Consider the following 25,388-nt stretch of genomic DNA (forward strand, 5'->3'; position numbering starts at 1 on the left):
CCAGGCAGGTCCGAGATACTGTTGTGAAGAAGTTTAAAGCCAGATTTGGATACAAAAAGATTTCCCAAGCTTTAAACATCCCAAGGAGCACTGTGCAAGCGATAATATTGAAATGGAAGGAGTATCAGACCACTGCAAATCTACCAAGACCTGGCCGTCCCTCTAAACTTTCAGCTCATACAAGGAGAAGACTGATCAGAGATGCAGCCAAGAGGCCCATGATCACTCTGGATGAACTGCAGAGATCTACAGCTGAGGTGGGAGACTCTGTCCATAGGACAACAATCAGTCGTATATTGCACAAATCTGGCCTTTATGGAAGAGTGGCAAGAAGAAAGCCATTTCTTAAAGATATCTGGAGAATAAATAAAAAGTGCAATATGTGATATGTAAGAAAGCTAACGTTTGAGTTCCTTGCTCAGAACATGAGAACATATGAAAGTTGGTGGTTCCTTTTAACATGAGTCTTCAATATTCCCAGGTAAGAAGTTTTAGGTTGTGGTTATTATAGGAATTATAGGACTATTTCCCTCTATACCATTTGTATTTCATTAACCTTTGACTATTGGATGTCCTTATAGGCACTTTACTATTGCCAGTGTAACAGTATAGCTTCCATCCCTCTCCTCGCTCCTCCCTGGGCTCGAACCAGCAACACAACGACAATTAGCGCGCGCTAACAAGCTGGCCATTTCACTTCGGTTACACGAGCCTCATCTCAGTTGTTAATATGCTTGAAGTCATAAAAAGCGCAATGCTTGACACACAACGAAGAGCTGCTCGCAAAACGCACGAAAGTGCTGTTTGAATGAATGTTTACGCGCCTGCTTCTGCCTACCACCGCTCAGTCAGATACTTAGATACTTGTATGTTCAGTCAGATTATATGCAACACAGGACACGCTAGTTAATATCTAGTAATATCATCAACCATGTGTAGTTAACTAGTGATTATGATTGATTGTTTTTTATAAGATAAGTTTAATGCTAGCTAGCAACTTACCTTGGCTTACTGCATTTGTGTAACAGGCAGTCAGTCTCCTTGTGGAGTGCAACGAGAGAGAGTCAGGTCGTTATTGCGTTGGACTAGTTAACTGTAAGGTTGCAAGATTGGATCCCCCGAGCTGACACAGTGAAAATCTGTCATTCTGCCCCTGAACAAGGCAGTTAACCCACCATTCCTAGGCCGTCATTGAAAATAAGAATGTGTTCTTAACTGACTTGCCTAGTTAAATAAAGGTATATAAAAAATAAAAATTTAAATCGGCAAATCGGTGCCCAAAAATACCGATTTCCGATTGTTATGAAAACTTGAAATCGGCCCTAATTAATCGGCCATTACGATTAATCGGTCGACCTCTAATATAAATCTAAATCGTTTATATTTTCCAGTGATTTAGACATGTCTCATGGTAAACTTTGAGCATCTTTATCTCTCAAATGTTTTGGCATTCAGGTCCAAAAAGTCACTTTCTGAACACTTGTACAATGGGAAAATATGTACGGAAGGTTTCGTACGAATCGATATCAAAACCTTACTCTTTTGGCAGTAGCCCATTATATTGACAAGCATGACATTGTTGAGTCATTGATTATTCTTGTGTGCTATTACACACTCATTATATAAAGTGTACACCACATGTTCTGCCTCAGCCTCCCTGTGACAACATAAGGGTTTGGCAAGACTTCATGGGAAGGAAATGGAGCACAGTGAAAATACAGACCTGAACTGAACTCACACAATGGAGCTTTGATGTAGGAGGTGAGGGATTGGAGATGGGGAGGAAGCGCATGACCTACACAAAACTGCATTCCCATTCCTAAACCCCAGTTTAGGTCAAGTGCACGTTCACACGGGGAACTGCCACATCACTGCACGGTGAGCATAATCCATGCACTCCACTCAAGTCTAATTCAGTCATAAATGTTGTGTGAAATGTTTATGCCTAGCATCCATTAGTGATCATTCATATTAATCATACATGTGCAAATGTCAGATGTGATGTCCTCTCTGACCAGAAACTGATAACATCAATGAACCCCTGCAAACACTCAAGTGGTTCACACTCACCTCAAAGATCTTTAGTAGTGTTTTCATGTAGAGCTGTCGAATGCCAAAGGACACTCCAAAGATGGCAGGCACGATGATGAAGACCAGCAGTAGGGTGAACCACACCGTGAAGGAGATGCCCAGGAGAATGCACAGCAGGTTATCAAAGGGGTTGAAGTCTAAGAACAGGCCCATCTTGAGGCTTTAGGGGGAAGTGTGGGGATCCTACTACACAGAATATAAAGGCAAGTCGACAGCAGGAGAGGACAGTGCCTCACTTGTTAGCCTTTTAGGACCTTGGTCTCAGTTCTCAGCCAGAACACGGCCTTCATTAAGACGTCTGAGGGACCAGACTCCTCCTCCAAATGGCCAGTGAATCCATGGCTGTAGAGGACAGCATCTTGCTACTGCCTCTCCCAGCTTTAGAAATATGTTACAGCAACTGGGCCTTCCAGTCAAGTTATTTTCTTTAGCTTCCTATCATTCAAACTTAATGTGGTGCATTGGTCGACAATGAAAAACGGAGAAGAACTCAACAAAAAATAATAATTCCATCCTGCACTACTCTAAAAAAAAATTTAAAAAATGTTTCAAATGTGTCAACAATAGAACATAAGCCTTTGTTTTTGGAGCCTGAAAGGGATTGAGAATATTGTGTTGAAATGATCCAAAAGTAGCAAGCCTCTTCAGTTGAGCATCCCATGCACCTGAAAGAAATGTAAACAAAAACGGAAGGTTAGTCTACTCTGTTTGTTAACAAAGGCAAAGGACTCTGGTTGCAACCATTGAAAACTCCCAGGTGTCCCAAAGGTATTAGGCCTTCAACTCAACTCTGCACTTCAAAGCCAGTTCCATTCCATCGTTCCCCTCTAATCAGTGACTGATTTAGACCTGGGACACCAGGTGTGTGCAATTAATTATTAGGTAGAACAGAAAACCAGCAGGCTCCGGACCTTGGCCTAGGGTTAGGTGGTATACCGCACAGAACGGTTGGGGTTTTTACATTACCTTTTATAACGGTATTTGAATGTTTGGATTGTTAAATGTGATACGCCGTGTGTAACGTCTGTTTTTATAGCTTACTCAGCTATCTGAGTCATCTCTCTCTGCTCTCCCTCTTCATGCCGCTTTCCACACAGACCTAGCCGCGCCTCGTCACTCAAGGAGCGCATTTGTTGATGCTTGACCATGAGACACTTGCATTCAGTCTGCATGGTCAATGCAGCACAAGCAACAATGTTGATGACAATGATGCTGTTTTTACTTCTTCTGCTTCTTAAAACAGTGCACAAGGAAAGTATTCAGACCCCTTGACGTTTTCCACATTTTGTTACAATACAGCCGTATTCTAAAATGTATTAAATTACTTGTTTTCCTCATCAATCTACACACAATACCCCATAATGACAAAGCAAAAAGTATTTTAGAAATTTTTGCAAATGTATTAAAAATTTAAAAAAAACAGAAGAAACTTATTTACATAAGTAATGGGTTATTTTTGAACAGTCATCAAACTCAGAATTCCAACTCGGAAACACAGACCTCATTCTACAGTCGTGGCCAAAAGTTTTGAGAATGACACAAATATTAATTTCCACAAAGTCTGCTGCCTCAGTTTGAATGATGGCAAATTGCATATACTCCAGAATGTTATGAAGAGTGATCAGATGAAATGCAATTAATTGCAAAGTCCCTCTTTGCCATGCAAATGAACTGAATCCCCCAAAAACATTTCCACTGCATTTCAGCCCTGCCACAAAAGGACCAGCTGACATCATGTCAGTGAGTCTCTCTGTTGACAAGGACAAGGCTGGAGATCACTCTGTCATGCTGATTAAGTTCGAATAACAGACTGGAAGCTTCAGAAGGAGGGTGGTGCTTGGAATCATTGTTATTCCTCTGTCAACCATGGTTACCTGCAAGGAAACACATGCCGTCATCATTGCTTTGCACAAAAAGGGCTTCACAGGCAAGGATATTGCTGCCAGCAAGATTGCACCTAAATCAACCATTTATCGGATCATCAAGAGCTTCAAGGAGAGCGGTTCAATTGTTGTGAAGAAGGCTTCAGGGCGCCCAAGAAAGTCCAGCAAACGCCAAGATCATCTCCTAAAGTTGATTCAGCTGCGGGATTGGGGCACCAACAGTACAGAGCTTGCTCAGGAATGGCAGCAGGCAGGTGTGAGTGCATCAGCACACACAATGAGGAGGATAGTTTGGAGGATGGCCTGGTGTCAAGAAGGGCACTTCTCTCCAGGAAAAACATCAGGGACAGACTGATATTCTGCAAAAAGGTACAGGGATTGGACTGTTGAGGACTGGAGTAAAGTCATTTTCTCTGATGAATCCCTTTTCCAATTGTTTGGGGCATCCGGAAAAAAGCTTGTCTGGAGAAGACAAGGTGAGCGCTAGAGGTCGACCGATTAATCGGAATGGCCGGTTAATTAGGGGCGATTTCAAGTTTTCATAACAATCGGTAAACTGTATTTTTGGACACCGATTTGCCGATTTTTTTACACCTTTATTTAACTCGGCAAGTCAGTTAAGAACACATTCTTATTTTCAATGACGGCCTAGGAACGGTGGGTTAACTGCCTTGTTCAGGGGCAGAACGACAGATTTTCACCTTGTCAGCTCGGGGATTAGTTTTTGCAACCTTCCGGTTACTAGTCCAACGCTCTAACCACCTGCCTTACATTGCACTCCACAAGGAGTCTGCATGGCAGGCTGACTACCTGTTATGCGAGGGCAGCAATAAGCCAAGGTAAGTTGCTAGCTGGCATTAAACTTATCTTATAAAAAACAATCAATCTTAACATAATCCCTAGTTAACTACACATGGTTGATGATATTACTAGTTCATCTAGCGTATCCTGCGTTGCATATATTTGATGCGGTGCCTGTTAATTTCTCATTGAATCACAGCCTACTTCGACAAACAGGTGATTTAACAAGCGCATTTGCAAAAAAAGCACTGTCGTTGCACCAATGTACCTAACCATAAACATCAATGCCTTTCTTTAAAATCAATAGACAAGTATATATTTTTAAACCTGCATATTTAGTTAATATTGTCTGCTAAAATGAATTTCTTTTAACTAGGGAAATTGTGTCATTTCTCTTGTGTTCCGTGCAAGCAGTCAGGGTATATGCAGCAGTTTGGGTTGCCTGGCTCATTGCGAACTGTGTGAAGTCCATTTATTCCTAACAAAGAACGTAGTTAATTTGCCAGAATTGTACATAATTATGACATAACATTGAAGGTTGTACAATGTAACAGCAATATTTAGACTTAGGGATGCCATCCGTTAGATAAAATACGGAACAGTTCCGTATTTCACTGAAAGAATAAACGTTTTGTTTTCGAAATGATCGTTTCTGGATTCTACCATTTTAATGACCAAAGGCTCGTATTTCTGTGTTATTATGTTATAATTAAGTGTATGATTTGATAGAGCAGTCTGACTTCTGGTTCACATGGTTGATGATATTACTAGATATTATCTAGCGTGTCCTGTGTTGCATATAATCTGACTGAACATACAAGTATCTAAGTATCTGACTGAGCGATGGTAGGCACCAGCAGGCTTCGTAAGCATTCATTCAAACAGCACTTTCGTGAGTTTTGCCAGCAGCTCTTTGCTGTGCTTCAAGCATTGAGCTGTTTATGACTTCAAGCCTATGAACTCCTGAAGATTAGGTTGGTGTAACCGATGGCTAGCTAGTTAGCGGGGTGCGTGCTAATAGCGTTTTAAATGTCACTCGTTCTGAGACTTGGAGTAGTTGTTCCCCTTGCTCTGCATGGATAACGCTGCTTCGAGGGTGGCTGTTGTCGATGTGTTCATGGTTCGAGCCCAGGTAGGGGCGAGGAGAGGGACGGACGCTATACCGTTACACTGGCAATAGTAAAGTGCCTATGAGAATATGAAATACAAATCTTATAGAGAGAAATAGTCATTTAATTCCTATATTAACTACAACCTAAAACGTCTTACCTGGGAATATTGAAGACTCGTGTTAAAAGGAACCACCAGCTTTCATATGTTCTCATGTTCTGAGCAAGGAAATTAAACGTTAGCTTTTTTACACAGCACATATTGCACTTTTACTTTCTTCTCCAAAACTTTGTTTTTGCATTATTTAAACCAAATTGAACACGTTTCACATTTTTGAGGCTAAATTGATTTTATTGATGTATTATATTAAGTTAAAATAAGTGTCCATTCAGTATTGTTGTAATTGTCATTATTACAAATAAATAAATACAAAAATTGGCTGATTAATCGGTATCGGGTTTCTTCTCAGCCAAGGGAGTGGGCTCACTCACAATTTTGCCTAATGAATAAGGAATGGTACCAACACACATCCTCTGAGAGCAACTTCTCCCAACCATCCAGGAACAGTTTGGTGAAGAACAATGCCTTTTCCAGCATGATGGCACCTTGCCATAAGGCAAAAGTGATAACTAAGTGGCTGGGGGATGGCTCATTGATATTTTGGGTCCATCGCCAGGAAACTCCCCAGACCTTAATCCCATTGAGAACTTGTGGTCAATCCTCAAGAGGCGGATGAACAAAAATCCACAAATTCTGACAAACTCCAAGCATTGATTATGCAAGAATGGGCTGCCGTCAGTCAGGATGTTGCCCCAGAAGTTAATTGACAGCATGCCAGGGCAGATTGCAGAGGTCAACACTGCAAATATTGACTCTTTGCATAAAAGCCTTTAACACTTGTGAAATGCTTGTAATTATACTTCAGTATTCCATAGTAACATCTGACAAAAATATCTAGACACTGAAGCAGCAGACTTTGTGAAAATTCATATTTGTGTCATTCTCAAAACCTTTGGACACGACTTTAGAGCTCAGACTTTCCGACCTGAAGATCACTGACGTCATGATTTCACCTTGTATTTTTCCAAGTTGCCAAGTTGTTTTGAAAGCACCATAAAACTCTTGGTACCCTTCGCCAGCTCATATCTGTGGGAAGCTAGATTCAGCGCTCTTGTCTGCATTAAAACCAAATATTGATCCAAGTTGGATTTGACAGCAGAGATGAGGTGCGAACTGTCGACCACGCCCCCTGATTTTCCGAATCTCCGACTCGACATGCATCAAGCACACCCATCTCATTAGTGTTGGTGAGATAATGTATCTTATGTCTGACTAATTTGCAATCAGAAATATGGTTAGAATGTTTTTTAATTGACTGCCATAGCCCCAAATAAAACAAGTTAACATTGGCTGATAATTAGGCTACATCATTTTTTTCACATAGTTGGGGTCTCAAGAATTTTCAGATATCAAAATTGGATTGTGAGCCAAAAACGTTTGGGAACCCCTGCTGTACAGGCTTTTTTCTTTTCATTCTGTCATTTAGGTCAGTATTGTGGGGTAACCATCTGCAGTTTTCTCCTATCATAGCCATTCAACTCTGTAACTGTTTTAAAGTCACCATTGACCTTGTGGTGAAATCCCTGAGCGGTTTCCTTCCTCTCCAGCAACTGTTAGGAAGGTTCCCTGTTTCTTTGTATTACTGGGTGTATTGATACACCATCCAAATTATAATTAATAACTTCACCATGCTCAAAAGAATAGTCAATGTGTATTTGTTTTTGACCCATCTACCAACAGGTGCTCTTATTTGTGAGGCCTTGAAAAACGTCCATGATCTTTGTGGTTGAATCTATGTTTGAAATTCACTGCTCGACTGAGGGACCTTACAGATAATTGTATGTGTGAGCTGCAGAGAAGAGGTCGTCATTCAAAAATCATCTTAAAACACTATTAATGCACACAGAGTGAGTCCATCCAACATACACTACATGACCAAAAGTATGTGGACACCTGGTCATTGAACATCTCATTCCAAAATCATGGTCATTAATATGGAGTTGGTCCCCCTTTGCTGCTATAACAGCCTCCACTCTTCTGGGAAAGGCTTTCCACTAGATGTTGGAACATTGCTGCAGGGACTTGCTATCATTCAGCCACAAGAGCATTAATGAGGTCGGGCACTGATGTTGGGCGATTAGGCCTGGCTCGCATTCGGCGTCCCAATTCATCCCAAAGGTGTTTGATGGGGTTGAGGTCAGGGCTCTGTGCAGGCCAGTCAAGTTCTTCCACACCGATCTCAACAAATAATTTCTGTATGAAACTCACTTTGTGCACTAGGGCATTGTCATGCTGAAACAGAAAAGGGCTTTCCCCAAACTGTTTCCACAAAGTTGGAAGCACAGAATAGTCTAGAATGCCAGCGTATGCTGTAGCACCACTCCGGCTGATGCTTGGTATTGCACATGGTAATTTTAGGCTTGTGTGCGGCTGCTTGGCCATGGAAACACATTTCATGATGCTCCCGACGAACTGTTCTTGATGTTGCTTCCAAAGGCAGTTTGGAACTCAGTAGTGAGTGTTGCAACCGAGGACAGACTATTTTTACATGCTATGCACTTCAATACTCGGTGGTCCCATTCTGTGAGCTTGTGTGGCCTACCACTTCGCAGCTGTGCCGTTGTTGCTCCTATACATTTCCTTGTCACAATAACAGCACTTGCGGTGTCATGTTGAAAGTCACTGAGCTCTTCAGTAAGGACATTCTACTGCCAATGTTTGTCTATGGAGATTGCATGGCTGTGTGCTCGATTTTATACACCTGTCAGCAACAGGTGTGGCTGAAATAGCCGAATCCACATACTTTTGTATATATAGTGTATTATGTGAATTGTTAAGCAAATTTTGAATCCTGAACATATTTAGGCTTGCCATAAACAAAGGGGTTAAAAGGTTATTGACTCAAGACATTTCAGCTTAATTTATACAAATTTCGAAAAACAAAATTCCACCACACTATGGGGTATCGTGTGTAATGCCCTACAAATGCAAAACACAGTAACTAAGTGTGAATACTTTCTGAACGCACTCTATCTATCTATACAGTTTGATTCTGCACCTAGGTAAAATGTGTTTTATATTGTATATTTGGTTATCTCCTCAATGACAATTGAACCAAGCATTTCATAACAATGAAAATAGTATATTTTAAATCAGGGGAGGATGGAGAATTATCTACACTTTTTTGAAAAAAAAATATAATAATGAAAACTGCCATATGTACATCGTTGGGCAACATGACCAAATTCATATAGGAATGTGTTGTAGATCAGTCTATAAATTGAAAGCAAGAATAATAAGTGGTAGATCTGTTCTATGTGCGCTGTTCTATGCTTCCTGATCTTAAGTTTTGTTTTTGCTCTTCTACTTCCAGTTTTATACACTAGATTCAAACAGCTGAAAATAAAATATTTTTGTTTATGGAAAATATATTTCACAGTAGTTTACATGGTACAGTGATTATCTACACTATACTTGCTTTTTTCGTCACAATATTTACACGATTTTACAGGTATTCGTTTCAGGGTGTAGTTACATACCAATTAATTGTGTATTACACAGCCAGATCAAATCAGACTAACGTACAGCTAACCAGCCGTTTCTGGTGTTATAGCTAGCCATGAAAGCTATATAGCTAGCTAGGCTGGCTGGCTATTTACAGTATAATTACATTATTTGGGGTGTAGAAATAGAGGGGGCTGCTATTGTACCGTATGATAATCGATAAAATGATGCAGGTACATTTAACAAAAAAGTGATGTCATTAGTAACAGATAGGCTTTAAGATTTTACAGAGTTGCTAGCTACAGTAATGTGTCACGATTCATGCATCCATCCCCATATATCAACATCACACTACTAGCTGGCAAGCTAGGCTAATATTAAACTGTCGGGTTTTGAGTGCTAGCTAGCTAACGTTAGCTTTCTATCATGGAAGACGACGTTGACACGATACGAACAATTAACTGAAACGTGTTTAGTTACATGAATGTACTCACTGGTACCCAAGGTTGTCTGATCAGCAACGATGTTAGCCGTCTTTGTATCGGGCTTTGTGTCGGACCTCTCACATTGTTCTCTCCACCCGGTGGCTATCGGATAGTTGCGTGGATGCAACGTGATGAAAGTATTTCTGGACGAACTATGATGCTGCGCATCAGATGTTCCTGCGATAATCTCGTTGGTTTTGGTGTCTCGTGTTTATCAGCAAGAACAAAAACACCCTCCCTCCGTGTCTCTAAACTGACACCTGGTGGTGGGACGTGGAAACACTGAAGCATGGCTGGGTACTGACCACAAAAGACACATTTGCAACGCGTAACAGTAGATCCAATATTGAGGGCAATCATACATCTCTTTTAGTTAGTTAAAGCAATCCACGCTAGACTCAATATAAATCATAGTCTCACATCATGATTTACAGTTGAAAATATATGGTTTACACTAAAAATGTATCAAGTATAACAAGTGATCCAAACATTGATGATGACTGAGTTCCATTACATTACACAGGAGAGTCATTGGACGAAGGCGTCTTCAGTATGGGGGAGATTTGTTATGAGCTTCGATTCTCAAATTTAACATTAACACGCGTCGCTTACGGTACGGTTTTGGAAGCATAATGATCTTTCATATCAGAGAGAAATCATTTTCTAAAAAACAAAAGGGTAAATTGATATACGCCTTGATACAGTTAGTGTTCCCACATGGCCTTGATACAGTTAGTGTTCTTACATGGCCATACGTTATAGCGCCTTTTTATGGAAGACGAGAGGTTACCACATAGCACAAGAGCTAACCAAATAGCCGCGGGAAGTAGTTTGGGGATGGGAGTGCTGCAACTTCTTTGCAATGCAGATGATGCCTATATTGGTTTGGGCCCAGTGCACAACATTTCTGAAAAAAAATATTTAAACTAAATGTATTTGAGTGTTTACCAGGATTTGAAATTTGAGTCTGATAATACTTGTGGAATATATAAATACTTGCTTGATTGATATGTTTTCCAGTTTCTTGAAATACTTTGCAAATGCAACTTATTTCTATGTGAAACTGAAATGGTCTATTAATTCCTGTTTCATTTTATTAGTCACTCTTATTCACAGCGTTGAGTGCACACATTTTTCCGTAATGGTCCCCCATGGGAATTGAAAAACACAACCCTAGCTAGTATTGCAAGCACCATGCTCTACTAACTGAGCTACTTCACAAAGCACTTGATAGATATCCCTCTAGTGGTGTGGGGGCTGTGCTTTGGCAAAATAGGTGGGGTTATATCCTGCTTGTTTGGCCCTGTCCCTGGGTATCATCGGATGGGGCCACAGTGTCTCCTGACCCCTCCTGTCTCAGCCTCTAGTATTTATGCTGCAGTAGTTTATGTGTCGGGGGTCTATGGTCAGTCTGTTATATCTGGAGTACTTCTGTCTTATCCGGTGTCCTGTGTGAATTTAAATATGCTCTCTCTAATTATCTTTCTCTCTTTTTCTCTCGGGCTCGAGCTGGGCCACTCAAGGACATTGAGATTTGTCCCAAAGACACTACTGCGTTGTCTTGGCTGTGTGCTTACGGCCGTTGTCCTGTTGGAAGGTGATCCTCAAATCAAATTGTATTTGTCACATACACATGGGTAGCAGATGTTAATGCGAGTGTAGCCCCAGTCTGAGGTCCTGAGTCCTCTGGAGGAGGTTTTCATCAAGGATCTCTCTGTACTTTGCTCCGTTCATCTTTCCCTCGATCCTGTCTAGTCTCCCAGTCCCTGGCACTGAAAAATATTCGCACAGCATGATGCTGCCACCAACCTGCTTCACTGTAGGTATGGTATTGCCAGGTGATGAGCAGTGCCTGGTTTCCTCCAGATGTGACGCTTGGCATTCAGGCCAAAGAGTTCTTCAATCTTGGTTTCATCAGACCACAGAATCTTGTTTCTCATCGTCTGAGTCCTTTAGGTGTGTTTTGGCAAACTCCAAGCAGGCCGTCATGTGCCTTTTACTGAGTAGTGGCTTCCGTCTGGCCACTCCACCATAAAGGCCTGATTGGTGGAGTACTGCAGAGATGGTTGTCCTTCTGGAAGGTTCTCCCATCTCCACAGAGGAACTCCGGAGCTCTATCAGTGACCATCAGGTTCTTGGTCACCTCCCTGACCAAGGCCCTTCTCCCCCGAATGCTCAGTTTGGCCGGGCGGCCAGCTCTAGGAAGAGTCTTTGTGGCTTCTTCCATTTAAGAATGATAGAGGCCACTGTTCTTGGGGACCTTCCATGCTGCAGGTACCCTTCCCCAGATTTGTGCCTCGACACAATCCTGTCTCTGAGCTCTACGGACAATTCCTTCGACCTCATGGCTTGGTTTTTGTTCTGACATGCACTGTCAACTGTGGGATCTTATAGACAGGTGTGTCTTTCCAAATCATGTCCAATCAATTGAATTTACCACAGGTGTACTCCAATCAAGTTGTAGAAACATCAAGGATGATCAATGGAAACAGGATGAACCTGAGCTCAATTTCAAGTCTCATAGCAAAGGGTCTGAATACTTGTGTAAATAAGGTGTTTATTTTTAATTTATCTTTTTAATACATTTTCTATTTTTATTATGGGGTATTGTGTGTAGATTGATGAACATTTTGGATTGAATCCATTTTAGTATAAGGCTGTAACGTAAAATATGGAAAAAGTCAAGGGATCTGAAGAATACATAAAGCACACAGGAACTTTTCTTTGTTCTTTTTATTCATCTTACATCCAAGTAAAATGTCATCTTACATCCAGTAATTTCGGTATGCGTTTACAGGATACTAGAGGGGCAATACTACTTTTCCAACCTATCCCTCACGAGCATAGACCTGATAGTATGATCTGCTTATAACACTGGAATAGGACATTTGGAATTTGGCACATTCATGAAGAGAATACGGTACCTTCCATTTATTGGAGTCACTTAGCACATCTTTTTTAGAACACATCTCAAAATATATTCTCCTATCACTTTCTGCAGAGAGAAAAATAAATACAATGTTCCGTAAACAAGCTGTCTATTCTTACAAAATAGTGGTAGGAGCTCTGACTTTCTATTACACATTCTGCGACTTTCCAGGACCAATTAACCACAATGGACACCTGAAAAAAGCTGGGTGTTGACTGCTTGTGGTACTACTGTCCTTATAGACCTGATACAGCACTGCATGGTCTGTGTGTCTTTCTGGATTAGGTCCCCACTGTAGTGTAGAAATTGCCTAATGATACGTCACACTCTGTTCTCCAACAGGGCTTCAAAGTCTGGCGAGCAGACCAATTTGTGTTTGATGTGTCCCAGCACTGACAAGTCACCAGTCCGGCCCTCTCCTGTTCCAATTGACACCAGCTCCTAATGGAATTAGAGGGGGGGGGGCTTGTCAGACAATGACATACAAGGCAAACATAAAATAATATGTATATGTTTACATACTGTACAACTATAAAACTACAGAGAAGTGAAGATTTAAAGGGAAATTCAACTTCTTTCAACATCAAGTTGAAAGAACATCAGCACCACCCCCAACATCAACATGAAAACGGCAGGTTTCTATGTTTTGTAGTAAAAAAAGATGGAAGATAAGTATTTCCAGTGACATCATCCTGATACTGATCATCATGTGTGCATCATATGATTTTAACCAACTATGAGAAGCCAAAGGTTGTTCTCTCTAACCTGGAGGAAAGCACACGAGGTTCCCAGAGCCACATCTAGTGTAACATGCCCCAGTATGAGCTGAACCCGACCAGACTTCCGCACCAACAGCCGTCCAACCACACCCTCCTGCAGGTCCCTCAGATGACAACTGTTTTCCTCCTGCTGTTCCTCCTATTTCACAGAGGACAGACATGGAAACTGATCGTATACACAGTAGTCTTGCTCTCTGAACCACATATTTAAATACCTACTTGAGATTCCGTTTTCAAAAGCATGGACTGTCCATCCTCTGACTGCATCTCTGTCTTCACTGGCCTGACCTCTTGGGTGGGCGGCTGCCCTGGTAGGGAGTCAGGAAGCTGAATGAAGAACAGCTCCTCTTCTTTGGTCTGACTCCAGCTCTCCAGCAGCTCAGATAAAACTTCAGGCTCAGGGAGAGGTGGTGGTCTGAAAGTGGGTTCCATCTTCTTTACCTCTAGCGCATCTTCTGGCTCCTGTTTCACTGAAGAGGGAGGGAGACACATGGCTAGACAGTTGGAGCCCATTGTTTTGCCATATTGTTTCATTTTAACTGACATGGATTATTGTTACCTTTGACTGCATTTGTGCCGTCCATGGCCTCACTATCCTCTTCAGTCTTGTCTGGTTTGGAGGTGGCTGTCACATCACTTTCCTCCTTGAATCCCCACCCCGACACAGCCAGGGGCAGCTGGACAGGACAGCTCCTTACATCACTCCTTAGGTGAGGGTCATCCAGGAACTGGTGGAAATTAGTTGAAAATTACTTTTAAGTAAGTGGGCAAGGAATAAATGCACAGGCAGACAGCATGATGAGACATAGGTACATGGAGGACTCACATTGTCTCGTTCCAGAGCGCGCAAAATTTCTTTGGTCTCTTCCTCGGTCTCCCTCTTCTCCTTCTTGATGTTGATGATGGGTGAAGGACCCACACTTGGTGCATCTCTCTCACCTTCATAGCCACCTGATTGGAGCACAGGAAGAAACTCATGGGTTAAAACACAAATCAGAATACATCAATATGGTCTACACAAAATCTTACACCATATAACATGTAATGGAATCCCAGCTAAATGAATGACCCGGCCATACCTCTTTTCTTAATCATCATCTCTGCAGGCCCCTGCTCAAAGATAGAGTGGGACTGGATGACCTCTGGACGTCCCCGACCCCGACCGCCCCTACCACCTCGCTCACGGCCCCGATCGTTCTCCCTCCTCTCCCTCCTTTGTCCACCCTCAACCTTCTGCCTATGGTAGACGAAAGTCAAACTCTCAACATATGGTCATTCCTAAGATCCAGTATGTGCTGGAACAATTTCAGAATCATGCACTGTATTTCAATTTTTGTCACTTAGCAGACCTACATCTAGCGCACTCATCTTGAGGTCTCTGCGTGTATATTCACCACTCCCTAAATTTCTTGTTAAAAAACTAGTTTTGGCAAGTCGGTTAGGACATCCACTTTGTGCATGACAAGTAATTTTTCCAACAATTGTTTACAGACAGATTATTTCACTGTATCACAATTGCAAGTGGGTCTGAAGTTAACATACACTAAGTTGAGTGCGTCTTTAAACAGCTTGGAAAATTCCAGAAAATTATGTCATTGCTTTAGAAGCTTCTGATAGGCTAATTGACATCATGTGAGACAATTAGAGGTGTACCTGTGGATGTATTTCAAGTTCTTCCTTCAAATGCAGTGCCTCTTTGCTTGACATCATGGGAAAATCAAAAGAAATCATCAAAGAACTCAAACTTGTAGACCTCCACAAGTCTGGTTCATGGTTGGGAGCATTTTCCAAACACCTGAAGGTAGCACATTCATCTGTACAAACAATAGTATGCAAGTATAAACACCATGGGTCCACGCAGCCGTCATACCGCTCAGGCATGGAGACACGTTCTGTCTTCTAGAGATGAAGGTAATTTGGTGCGAAAAGTACAAATCAATCCCAGAACAGCAAAGGCCCTTGTGAAGATGCTGGAGGAAACAGGTACAAAAGTATCTATATCCACAGTAAAACTAGTCCTACATTGACATAACCTGAAAGGCTGCTCAGCAAGGAAGAAGCCACTGCTCCAAAACTGCCATAAAAAAGCCAGACTGCGGTTTGCAACTGCACATGGGGACAAAGATCATACTTTTTGGAGAAATGTCCTCTGGTCTGATGAAACAATAGAACTGTTTGGCCATAATTACCATCATTATGTTTAGAGGAAAAAGGGGGAGGCTTGCAAGCTGAAGAACACCATTCCAACCATGAAGCACAGTGGTGGCAGCATCATGTTTTTGGGGTGGTTTGCTGCCAGAGGGACTGGTGCACTTCACAAAATAGATGACATCATGTGGAAGAACAATTATGTGGATATAATGAAGCAATTTGGTCTTCCAAATGGACAATGACCCCAAGCATACTTCCAAAGTTGTGGCAAAATGGCCTAAGGACAACAAAGTCAAGGCATTGAAGTGGCCAGCACAAAGCCCTGAACTCAATCCTATAGAAAATTTGTGGGCAGAACTGAAAAAGCGTGTGCAAGCAGGGAGGCCTACAAACCTGACTCAGTTACACCAGCTATGTCAGGAGGAATGATCCAAAATTAACCCAACTTATTGTGGGAAGCTTGTAGAAGGCTACCCAAAATGTTTGACACAAGTTACACAATTTAAACACAATGCTACCAAATACTAATTGAGTGTATGTAAACTTCTGACCCACTGGGAATGTGATGAAAGAAATAAAAGCTGAAATAAATAATTCTCTCTACTATTATTCTGACATTTGACGTTCTTAAAATAAAGTGGTGATCCTAACTGACCTAAGACAGGGAATTTTTATTATGATTAAATGTCAGGAATTGTGAAAAACTGAGTTTAAATGTATTTGGCTAAAGTGTATGTAAACTTCTGACTTCAACTGTATATATATATACACACACATACTACCGTTCAAAAGTTTGGGGTCACTTCGAAAAGTCCTTGTTTTTGAAAGAAAAGCTATAACAAATTCCATTAATGTAACATCAAATTGATCCGAAATACAGTGTAGACATTGTTCATGTTTTAAATTACTATTGCAGCTGTAAACGCCTGATTTTTATATGGAATATCTACATAGGTGTACAGAGGCCCATTATCAGCAACCATCACTCCTGTGTTCAAATGGCACGTTGTGTTACCCATTAGAAAACCCTTTTGCAATTATGTTAGCACAGCTGAAATCTGTTTTTCTGATTAAAGCAATAAAACAGGCCTTTTTTAGACAAGTTGAGTATCAGGAACATCAGCATTTGTGGGTACGATTACAGGCTCAAAATGGCCAGAAACAAAGAACTTTCTTCTGAAACTGGTCAGGCTATTCTTATTATGAGAAATTAAGGCTATTCCATGCGAAATTGCCAAGAAATTGAAGATGTCGTACAACACTGTGTACGACTCCCTTCACAGAACAGCGCAAACTGGCTCTAACCAGAATAGAAAGAGTGGGAGGCCCCGGTGCCCAACTGAGCAAGAGGACAAGTACATTAGAGTGTGTAGTTTGAGAAAGACGCCTTAAGTTCTCAACTGGCGGCATCATTAAATAGTACCCAATAGTACACCAGTCTCAACGTCAACAGTGAAGAGGCGACTCCGGGATTCTGGCCTTCAAGGCAGAGTTGCAAAGAAAAAGCCATCTCTCTGACTAGCCAATAAAAAGAAAAGATTTAGATGGGCAAAAGAACAGACACTGCGCAAAGGAATTCTGCCTAGAAGGCCAACATCCCAGAGTTAGGGCCAGTTTGCACTGTTTTGTGAAGGGAGTAGTACACAGCGTTGTACGACATCTTCAGTTTCTTGGCAATTTCTTGTTCCACCAAGGACAAAGGAAGAGCTTCATATATCGTCACAGACTGAACAACTGAACTTACTCTTCTTTAGCTTTGCGGCCAATAATGTTAGGGGTGAAAGTTTTCTGAAAGATAAAACATGGGAGTCAAAGATTTACTTCGTTAAACAAATACAAAAGTTCTGGTGAGACCATTAAACACTGTATACAATTCACTGAGCCTACCTTTTTCACACCTCCCAGGGTGAGGTCTCTGGAGCGCATGGAAGGGAGACGGCCAGGGGAGATAGTAGCTGGTAGCCGGCGTCCCATCACCAAACCCCTGCCACTCCCTCCGGAAGTTGCCGGAGTGTGAGAAGGACCACCGGGGTTGCTTGAGCCTGGCTCAGCCATCCTGGACAAAGCAATTAGAAATCATTTATTTGAAAAGCTAAAAACAGATGACAACTATCCACACGCCTTTATTCAAGAAATCTTCATAAGAACACCTCTACTCCCCTCTGTATTTATGTGGATAGTTAAGCTAAAAATGTGTCGATTTGGCTCTATACTCCAGCATTTTGGATTTGAGATCAAATGTTTCATATCAGGCGATTTTATCTGAAGATCATGTGCCCCCAAAACTGCTATTCTCTCACCATTGCCAAAAAGAGTGGAGGTCACAATGTTTTAGGGGGTATGATCATTGTTCCTTTTACTTTGTCATTCATCATTATTCTGGATTCATTCATAATTATCCATAATCATGGTACATTGTTTCCCCTATATTCATTTAGCAGTGGCAGGCCACACGGATGGTAACACATTCAGTGTAAACTTAAACGACTCAAACCAAATATAAAGTAGAAAATATATTGGAGCTAATTATTTTTCAATAAGATCTTTGAGCACCTACAACCACCAAAATAAAAAACTAGAGACTCTCAGGGAGAATCTAAAATTCCCAAAATGTCATGGCATGAGGCCTCATTGATTTTGTTATTATATTTTAGTCACTCAGAGAAAGAATTTCAGGAAATTTGGCTCTAAAAAAACTGCACATTTTCTCTCAACCTCATGGCAAATGTGTAGGATTGCAGGAAACTAGCTCAAACTAAGAATCTTCTCGGCCCTTGGCAAAACCAATGATGTACAGTGTACAAAACAAAACACTTTCCGTGACAGACTGATCAGGTGAATGCGGGATAAAGCTCTGATCCATTATTGATGTCACCTGTAAAAATCAATCAAGACCAGTGGTCGAAAAACAGTTCACTGATGAAAAAGGACCAAGGAGGCTGACTTGTGCAGAGCAACAGATGGGCTAGTTAGTCAACTGACAGTCCAGTACAACATTGGTGCCCAAAGACCCATAAAATAATGCACAACTCATCGTACCTTGACACAAATGGGGTGTGGCAGCCAAAGAGTTACACTTCTTTCTTTTTTTGCTGAAACTGCGGTTGCAGTGGGCTAAGGAATGAAAACCAAAACATTGCCTGGACTGAAGAAGCCTGGATCCTGCTGTTTTACGCTGATGGGAGAACAAGGGAATGGCAGAAACCACAATACATGCATCCATCATGTTGTGTGTCAACGTTGCAGGCTGGTGGTGGTGGTGTGGGGTGCGTTTTCATGGCACACATTGGGCCCCTTGATAAAAGTGGAGCAACATCTGAGGTCGAAGGAATTGTCCGTAGAGCTCCGAGACAGGATTGTGTAGAGGCACAAATCAGGGGAAGGGTATAAAAAAACTTCTGCAGCATCGAAGGTCACCAAGAACACAGTGGACGCCATAATTTATAAGTGAAAGAAGTTTGGAACCACCCAGCCAAACTGAGCAATCGGGAGAGAAGGGCCTTGGTCAGGGAGGTGAACAAGAACCTGATGGTCACTCTGACAGAGCTCCAGAGTTTCTCTGTGGAGATGGGAGAACCTACCAGAAAGGCAACCATCTCTGCACACTCCACCAAATCAGGCCTTTATGGTAGAGTGACCAGACAGAAGCCACTCCTCAGTAAAAAGGCACCTGACAGCCCACTTGGAGTTTGCCAAAAGGCACCAAAAGGACTTTCAGACCATGAGAAACAAGATTCTCTGGTCTGATGAAACCAAGATTCAACTCTTTGGCCTGAATGCCAAGTGTCACGTCTGGAGGAAACCTGGCACCATCCCTACAGTGAAGCATAGTGGTGGCAGCATCATGCTGTGGGGTTGTTTTTCAGAGGCATGGACTGAGAGACTAGTCAGGATCGAGAGAAAGATGAACGGAGCAAAGTACAGAGATCCTTGATGAAAACCTGCTCCAGAGCGCTCAGGACCTCAGACTGGGGCGAATGTTCACCTTCCAACAGGACAACGACCCTAAGCATACAGCAAAGACAACGCAGGAGTGGCTTCAGGACACGCATTTTTAGCGAATATCGGAAGCTTCCGATATGTTCACCGATATACAGTGCATCCCTAGTCTGAATACTTATGTAAATGTGATATGTTTATTTCTAATACATTTTCAAAAATGTGTGTAGATTGATGAGGAGGAAAAAAACAATTTAATCAATTTTAGAATAAGGCTGTTACATAAAAGGTGGAACAAGTGAAGGGGTCTGAATACTTTACAAATGCACTGTATATATAAATATATATATATTTTGCTGACAATTTAAAAGCATGCAAAACATGTTGAATTGAAGGAAATTAACTTTAAAACAGCAATATTTTGCCTCTGCGGCCAAGAGGGGGCCTCAAATTTTGGTCGGAGACTATGCCATTAGCTATGCCCACCACCCCCCACACCAACTTTGACACTGCCGCTGAAGAAAATCCTACGGTTACCACTGTGGTAGCATCCAAATTAATGTAGAAGTGTTCCGAAGCATCTTCCGAAGCGTTCAGCATCCCCCAAACTTGACTCATGCACCGCCTATGGCGTTGTTTCTAGAACCGTATCGCAATTGAAAGAATCGATTTACGTTTATATGAAGTATTTGGCTGCCAGAGCCAGTCCACGTCTAACGTACAAGGTCTTTGGACCTTAAGGAGTAAGGGTAAAGTTAGGCTACATAAAAATTATATATTACGCTAATACAGAGCGCGCCTTTAATGTTTGTCTTTGATACCAAATTCTTCAAGTTTTACAGGGCCTTTTTGTTAGGCCTATTGGTATAAGAGCTAATCAATGAGTTACTGTCAACACATGTCAGCAATGCCTGCTGGTTACATTATCTAGCTAGCTATGACTCTGACAATGCGTTTTCGATATTGTTGCCTTATTCAAATTACCTGATTGCTTCTTTAGATGTTCACCAAACCAAGAGAATTGCGTTTAAATTGACTGCACCCCTTCAATAATCAAATCCGTGGCGATTTCTTACGTCATTGGTCAACAAGAAAAGTCGGCATTATCTGCAGTACAGCGCCATAACTGCTAGTCCTGGCAGACTTGTGTTATTCGCGGATCACGTGCGCGGAATTCTTCTTCTACTTCAATATGGCGGTTGGTTGGGGGTGCATGTCGCCACCTACTGTACTGGAGTGGGTAAATCAATCACCAGCTGCTAACTTTTGAAGTTCCCGTAGTTTGGAGTGCTATTTTCTATTGTGAATGGCACCACCCTTAACCGATAATTTCGTGCAATTCTACATATTGTCATATGGCTTAGGCCCATGACCTAGGTGAGATAGATTTTTTTTAAATCACACGTCAGGTGTAGTCACGATTCTTTTAAAATTGAATACACACTCAAAACCCAAAGATTTGGTTTGATGTTACCTTGAGATTATTTCAGCATGGGCTTTATAGTATGTTAACTGGGGGACATTGAATTAGATTGTTCTTTCATTAGAACATGCTAATATTAATGATACTGTAGCCATATGATGGATTTCAGTCTCTCCTTGTCTACAAGAAACCAACATATTACTAATTTGGCTGAACTATCCCTCTAAAATGTGACCCAATTCAGGAAACTAGGCATATGTCGCAAGTCACGACTTCACAGGATAGCCTTTTGGACATAAAAAACATATTTTTATCAAAATGCGTTTTTTAGCAGAAATGCCTTCTCGAACATGTGAATTTTCATGTGCCTTAATATCAAATTTGTATATAATCTGTAAATACAAATAAAATGGCTAAATTGCGAGCCAAGTTGGTTTAGCCACAATGAAAGCAGGAACCTTCCAGTTAGCCATGATTGGATGAGATAATGAGTGGGCTGGACATGCCGAGAGAGGAGTTTGGATTGGTCTGCGGTGTTGCACTTGTGTCTCTCGAAAGAGACTGTATAACATTAGCCATGGAGAACTGCAAATGTGTTACTACTGCTCTCAATAACATTTCTGCCCTGAGTCTATCAGGCGCTATCAACAAAGGTCAGTGGGGAAAAGTTGTGATGGACTACTTTCTGGAGGACGATCGTGCCATGCTAACTCTATCTGACTCTGAAAATGAATCAGACGATGAGGAAATCCCTGATTTAGGTAAAAACGTTACATGTCTTACCAAGAGTCCAAGTTAAAGCATGCTGTAAACTAGCTAACGTTAGCGGAGGTTAGATGGCTGGCTTGCTAACGTTACTCTATGGATTGGGATTTTTGTTCATTTTTTTAGCTAGCTAATATTACATGTCTAAACAAAAGACTCCAAGGTAAAGCTTGCTGGTTACATCTGAAGCACGAGGACTTGACTTGCTGCGAGTGGTGAACTTCATCAACAACTATGCAGAGGGTAATGCAATAGTATTACCAGGATGCCACCCAGGACACAAACACTTTGGTGGAAAGCTGCTGCCATCCCATGTGACAAAAGCAGTGGTGTGGCGTCTCTACAAGGAATCGTTGACAACACTTGGTATGTAAAGCATAAACACCTTTTGATTATTTAATTGACCTCCAACATGATTAGCACTACTTTTATTGATCTCACATTTTGTCTGTTTTCCAGAGGTATGTGTAGTCGGGCTGTCTTCCTTCAGGAATCTGTGGAGAAAATTGCTGCCCCACATCTCAAGCACTAAGCCGAGGGCCGACCTGTGCTGGCAGTGCCAGAGGAACAACGATCAGATCTGCCAATCTGCCAGAAGCTGTTAAGTCAGCCAAGCTGAAGAAGCAAGCGAGAGCAGCATCTCCTGCTTGTTCAGAGTGAGCGGTCTGTCTACCAGAAGGTGGTTGCTGACTGCAAGACCAGCTGTCAAGACCTGCATTTGTCTCTGTGGGCCCCTACTGAACCAGGAAGCAAAGACATCAGGATGCATTGCATCTTTAATTCTGCTCAACAAGTAAGCAACATGTCCTCCTTTATACTGATTAAGGACATAGATATACACCAAAAAACAGATAATAAATATAAAATATGGGAGGCAGGCAAATACATTTCAACGAGTAAAGACAATGACAGGGGTGAGACAATTAATTGCAATTTGTCTTAATGTTCTTTTGTTGTTTGCAGGTGCACTATCCTTCTGACCCTATGCAACCAGGTCCAATCTACTTTTTAGCTCTTCGCAAGTGTGGCTTGTTTGGTGTATGCTGTGAAGGAATACCACAAGTCAACTACTTGATTGATGAATGCATGTCATCCAGCAAAGGCAGCAGTACAGTCATCAACTACATGCACCATTGTTTCACCAACTACAGAGTTGAGGAAACATGTGTGGACCTGAATTGTGATAACTGCAGTGGCCAAAACAAGAACAAGTTTGTGCTCTGGTATTGTGCCTGGTGGACCATGCACTAACTCTACCACAGTCTGGACCTTCACTTGCTGATCACAGGCCACACCAAGTTTGCCCCCGACTGTTGCTTCGACCTCATCAAGCAGCGCTTCAGAAAGACCAGAGTGAACACTGTCTGAGATTGCTGTCCTTCACAACACCAGCACTGTGACGGGTCAACATCCCACAGTTGGACTGGAGGATGGTACGGTGCTGGTGGAAAGCTATGGCTGGCAACAACACCTGACTTCGTACGACTCCATATTTCAGGCCACTGCCACAGATCAAGCAGTACCAGCTCTTCAGGTGAATATAATTTTCATTGCATTGTATGCGGTTATTCTTATTATCTAAAATTGGGAGGTGCATTGATGTTGTGCAAGGTTGTAATGTCTTCTAATAATTTATATTTCCTGTTTTACAGCTTCAATGCTCTGGAGTCTGGTGTTGTCGCCAAGGAGCATTCCAACAGATGGGACCAGGTTTCCAACGCTGACATTCTTCCTCGCATAGATGGTCTGCCTGTACAAGCACCACCTGGACTGGATACAGCTAGACAAACTTATCTTTTTGAGAAGATCAGGGAGTTTTGCGATGAAGAGGCTATGGACATCACATGCCCTGCACCAAAGTCAAGGGCAGGACAGAAACGGGCTCTCTGAATATAGATTCCTTTGTTGATGCGTGGTTTAATGGACCAGTCATCGGCACTACCTCTATTCAAATGACTCTCAACACACGCCGTCCATTGCTGCTACAATTTTTTTTATCCTGCTGCTAACTCTCGTCTATCATTGATATTGTTCTTGTACATACTGTATAATTGATGTATATTGACAATATTATCTATTTCTGATATTGCAAGTAACCATTTGGCTGTACCGTGTACACCTTCTGTAGAGACCAGTCACTTAGCAAGACTTAGCAAAATATTGATATGTGTTGTCGTAACATGATTTGACATACCACAAAAATATGTGACCGTATCACGTGTCCACCACATATGGCGCATGAATCTGTTTATGTACTGTACATGTGTACCTCACGCAGGTTTCAACTCAGGTTGCATGGCCTTAACTTATGTGATATGTGTAACAGTATATAAAGTATGCTAATGTACTGGTGTGAAGGCATTTGGGCAGTGGTGTAAAAATACTTCAAAGTACTACTTAAGTAGTATCTGTACATTACCATTTATATTTGGCAAATTTACTTCACTACATTCGTAAAGAAAATAATGTGGTTTTTACTCCATACGTTTTCCTTGACACCCAAAATGAAGGAAAGGAAGGAAAATAAAATTGTCCAATTCATACACTTATCAAGAGAATATCCCTACTGCATCTGATCTGGCAGACTCACTAAATACAAATGCTTAGTTTGTAAATTGTTGGAGTGTGCCCCTGGCTATCCGTCAATATAAAAATACAATTGCGCCGTCTGGTTTTATGAGGCATTTAAAGTTATTTATACTTTTACTCAAGTATGAAAATGTAGTACTTTTTCCACCACTAGATGTGGCTGGGGGTTATAGCATTTATTTCACATGACACATCAATTTAGACAAGTGTGTCTGGGAATGTATCATCTAATATTTAGAACATTTTTATCTGGACACTGTTTACATGGAATTGTTCCCCATTGTAGCCTACTACCACTTTTAGTCTTAATCTTTACTCCACACTGTTTAGCACATGACCTCACATGTGAATCCTTAAAGAGATGGGTGGGGCTGGTTTAAGAGGGTGTGAACAATGCTGAATGGGTGTAGATAAAGTAGAGCTCTCCAGTATGTAACAACTTTCAAAGGCCCTTTTCTCAAAAGTGAGTTTATCAACTTTCCCATTGCTCCTAAAAATGCAGTGTATGATATACCATTTTGTAGCTCTGCGTCTCTGCTTTTATCCAATGTAAAATATTTAAAAAACTACTTCAAAATTTGCGACATAAGACCGATTTTAGCTGGTCAGTCACAAATAGGACCTGCCTAGAGGTAGTTAAACCGCCCATCTCTGATCTATATTTCCCCTTCTACAAATTACCCCACATTTGAAAAAATAATAATGAATATCAATCTTCAGGTGGTTGAAGCTGATTTACAAAACCTTTCCATCATCTTAATCTACATAGGCAGGATCTACTGTTTTTGCCTAGCAGCGTGAGCACAATACTAACATGACAACATTTGATTGTTTTTGTCAAGGGGCATTTCATTATAACCTATTCACATTTTATGACTT

The 25,388-nt window shown here is 41.5% G+C and overlaps 2 protein-coding genes and 1 long non-coding RNA gene across 3 annotated transcripts in view; 1 reads left to right on the forward strand and 2 right to left on the reverse strand.

Moving 5' to 3' along the window:
* Nucleotides 1–10,134, reverse strand: part of LOC135541647 (glycerol-3-phosphate acyltransferase 4-like) — a 40,169-nt gene extending 30,035 nt beyond the window's left edge. Inside the window, exons 1-2 of the mRNA XM_064967969.1 lie at nt 9,944–10,134; nt 2,071–2,756 (exon numbers count right to left, since the gene is read on the reverse strand). Coding sequence (XP_064824041.1) covers nt 2,071–2,244 — 174 coding nt within the window. The 5' untranslated portion in view covers nt 2,245–2,756; nt 9,944–10,134. The remainder of the gene's footprint in view (nt 1–2,070; nt 2,757–9,943) is intronic.
* A 2,524-nt stretch (nt 10,135–12,658) lies between these two features.
* On the reverse strand, nt 12,659–20,892 carry LOC135541683 (DNA-directed RNA polymerase III subunit RPC4-like). The gene is made up of 9 exons (XM_064968003.1): nt 20,717–20,892; nt 17,681–17,849; nt 17,538–17,581; nt 14,722–14,879; nt 14,469–14,593; nt 14,202–14,370; nt 13,862–14,112; nt 13,629–13,781; nt 12,659–13,304 (listed from the first exon to the last, which is right to left on the reverse strand). Exons 2-9 carry the CDS (start codon nt 17,846–17,848, stop codon nt 13,185–13,187), a joined length of 1,188 nt encoding a protein of 395 aa, XP_064824075.1. The 5' UTR covers nt 17,849; nt 20,717–20,892; the 3' UTR covers nt 12,659–13,184.
* Nucleotides 20,893–21,027: 135 nt separating this feature from the next.
* LOC135550882 (uncharacterized) lies at nt 21,028–25,094 on the forward strand. Its single transcript, XR_010457161.1, has 4 exons — nt 21,028–22,286; nt 22,380–22,713; nt 22,884–23,454; nt 23,573–25,094. It is a non-coding gene; the product is annotated as an uncharacterized LOC135550882 (long non-coding RNA).
* The last annotated feature ends 294 nt before the right edge of the window (nt 25,095–25,388 follow it).

Source organism: Oncorhynchus masou, chromosome 1, assembly GCF_036934945.1.
Source record: "Oncorhynchus masou masou isolate Uvic2021 chromosome 1, UVic_Omas_1.1, whole genome shotgun sequence".
Taxonomy (NCBI): domain Eukaryota; kingdom Metazoa; phylum Chordata; class Actinopteri; order Salmoniformes; family Salmonidae; genus Oncorhynchus; species Oncorhynchus masou.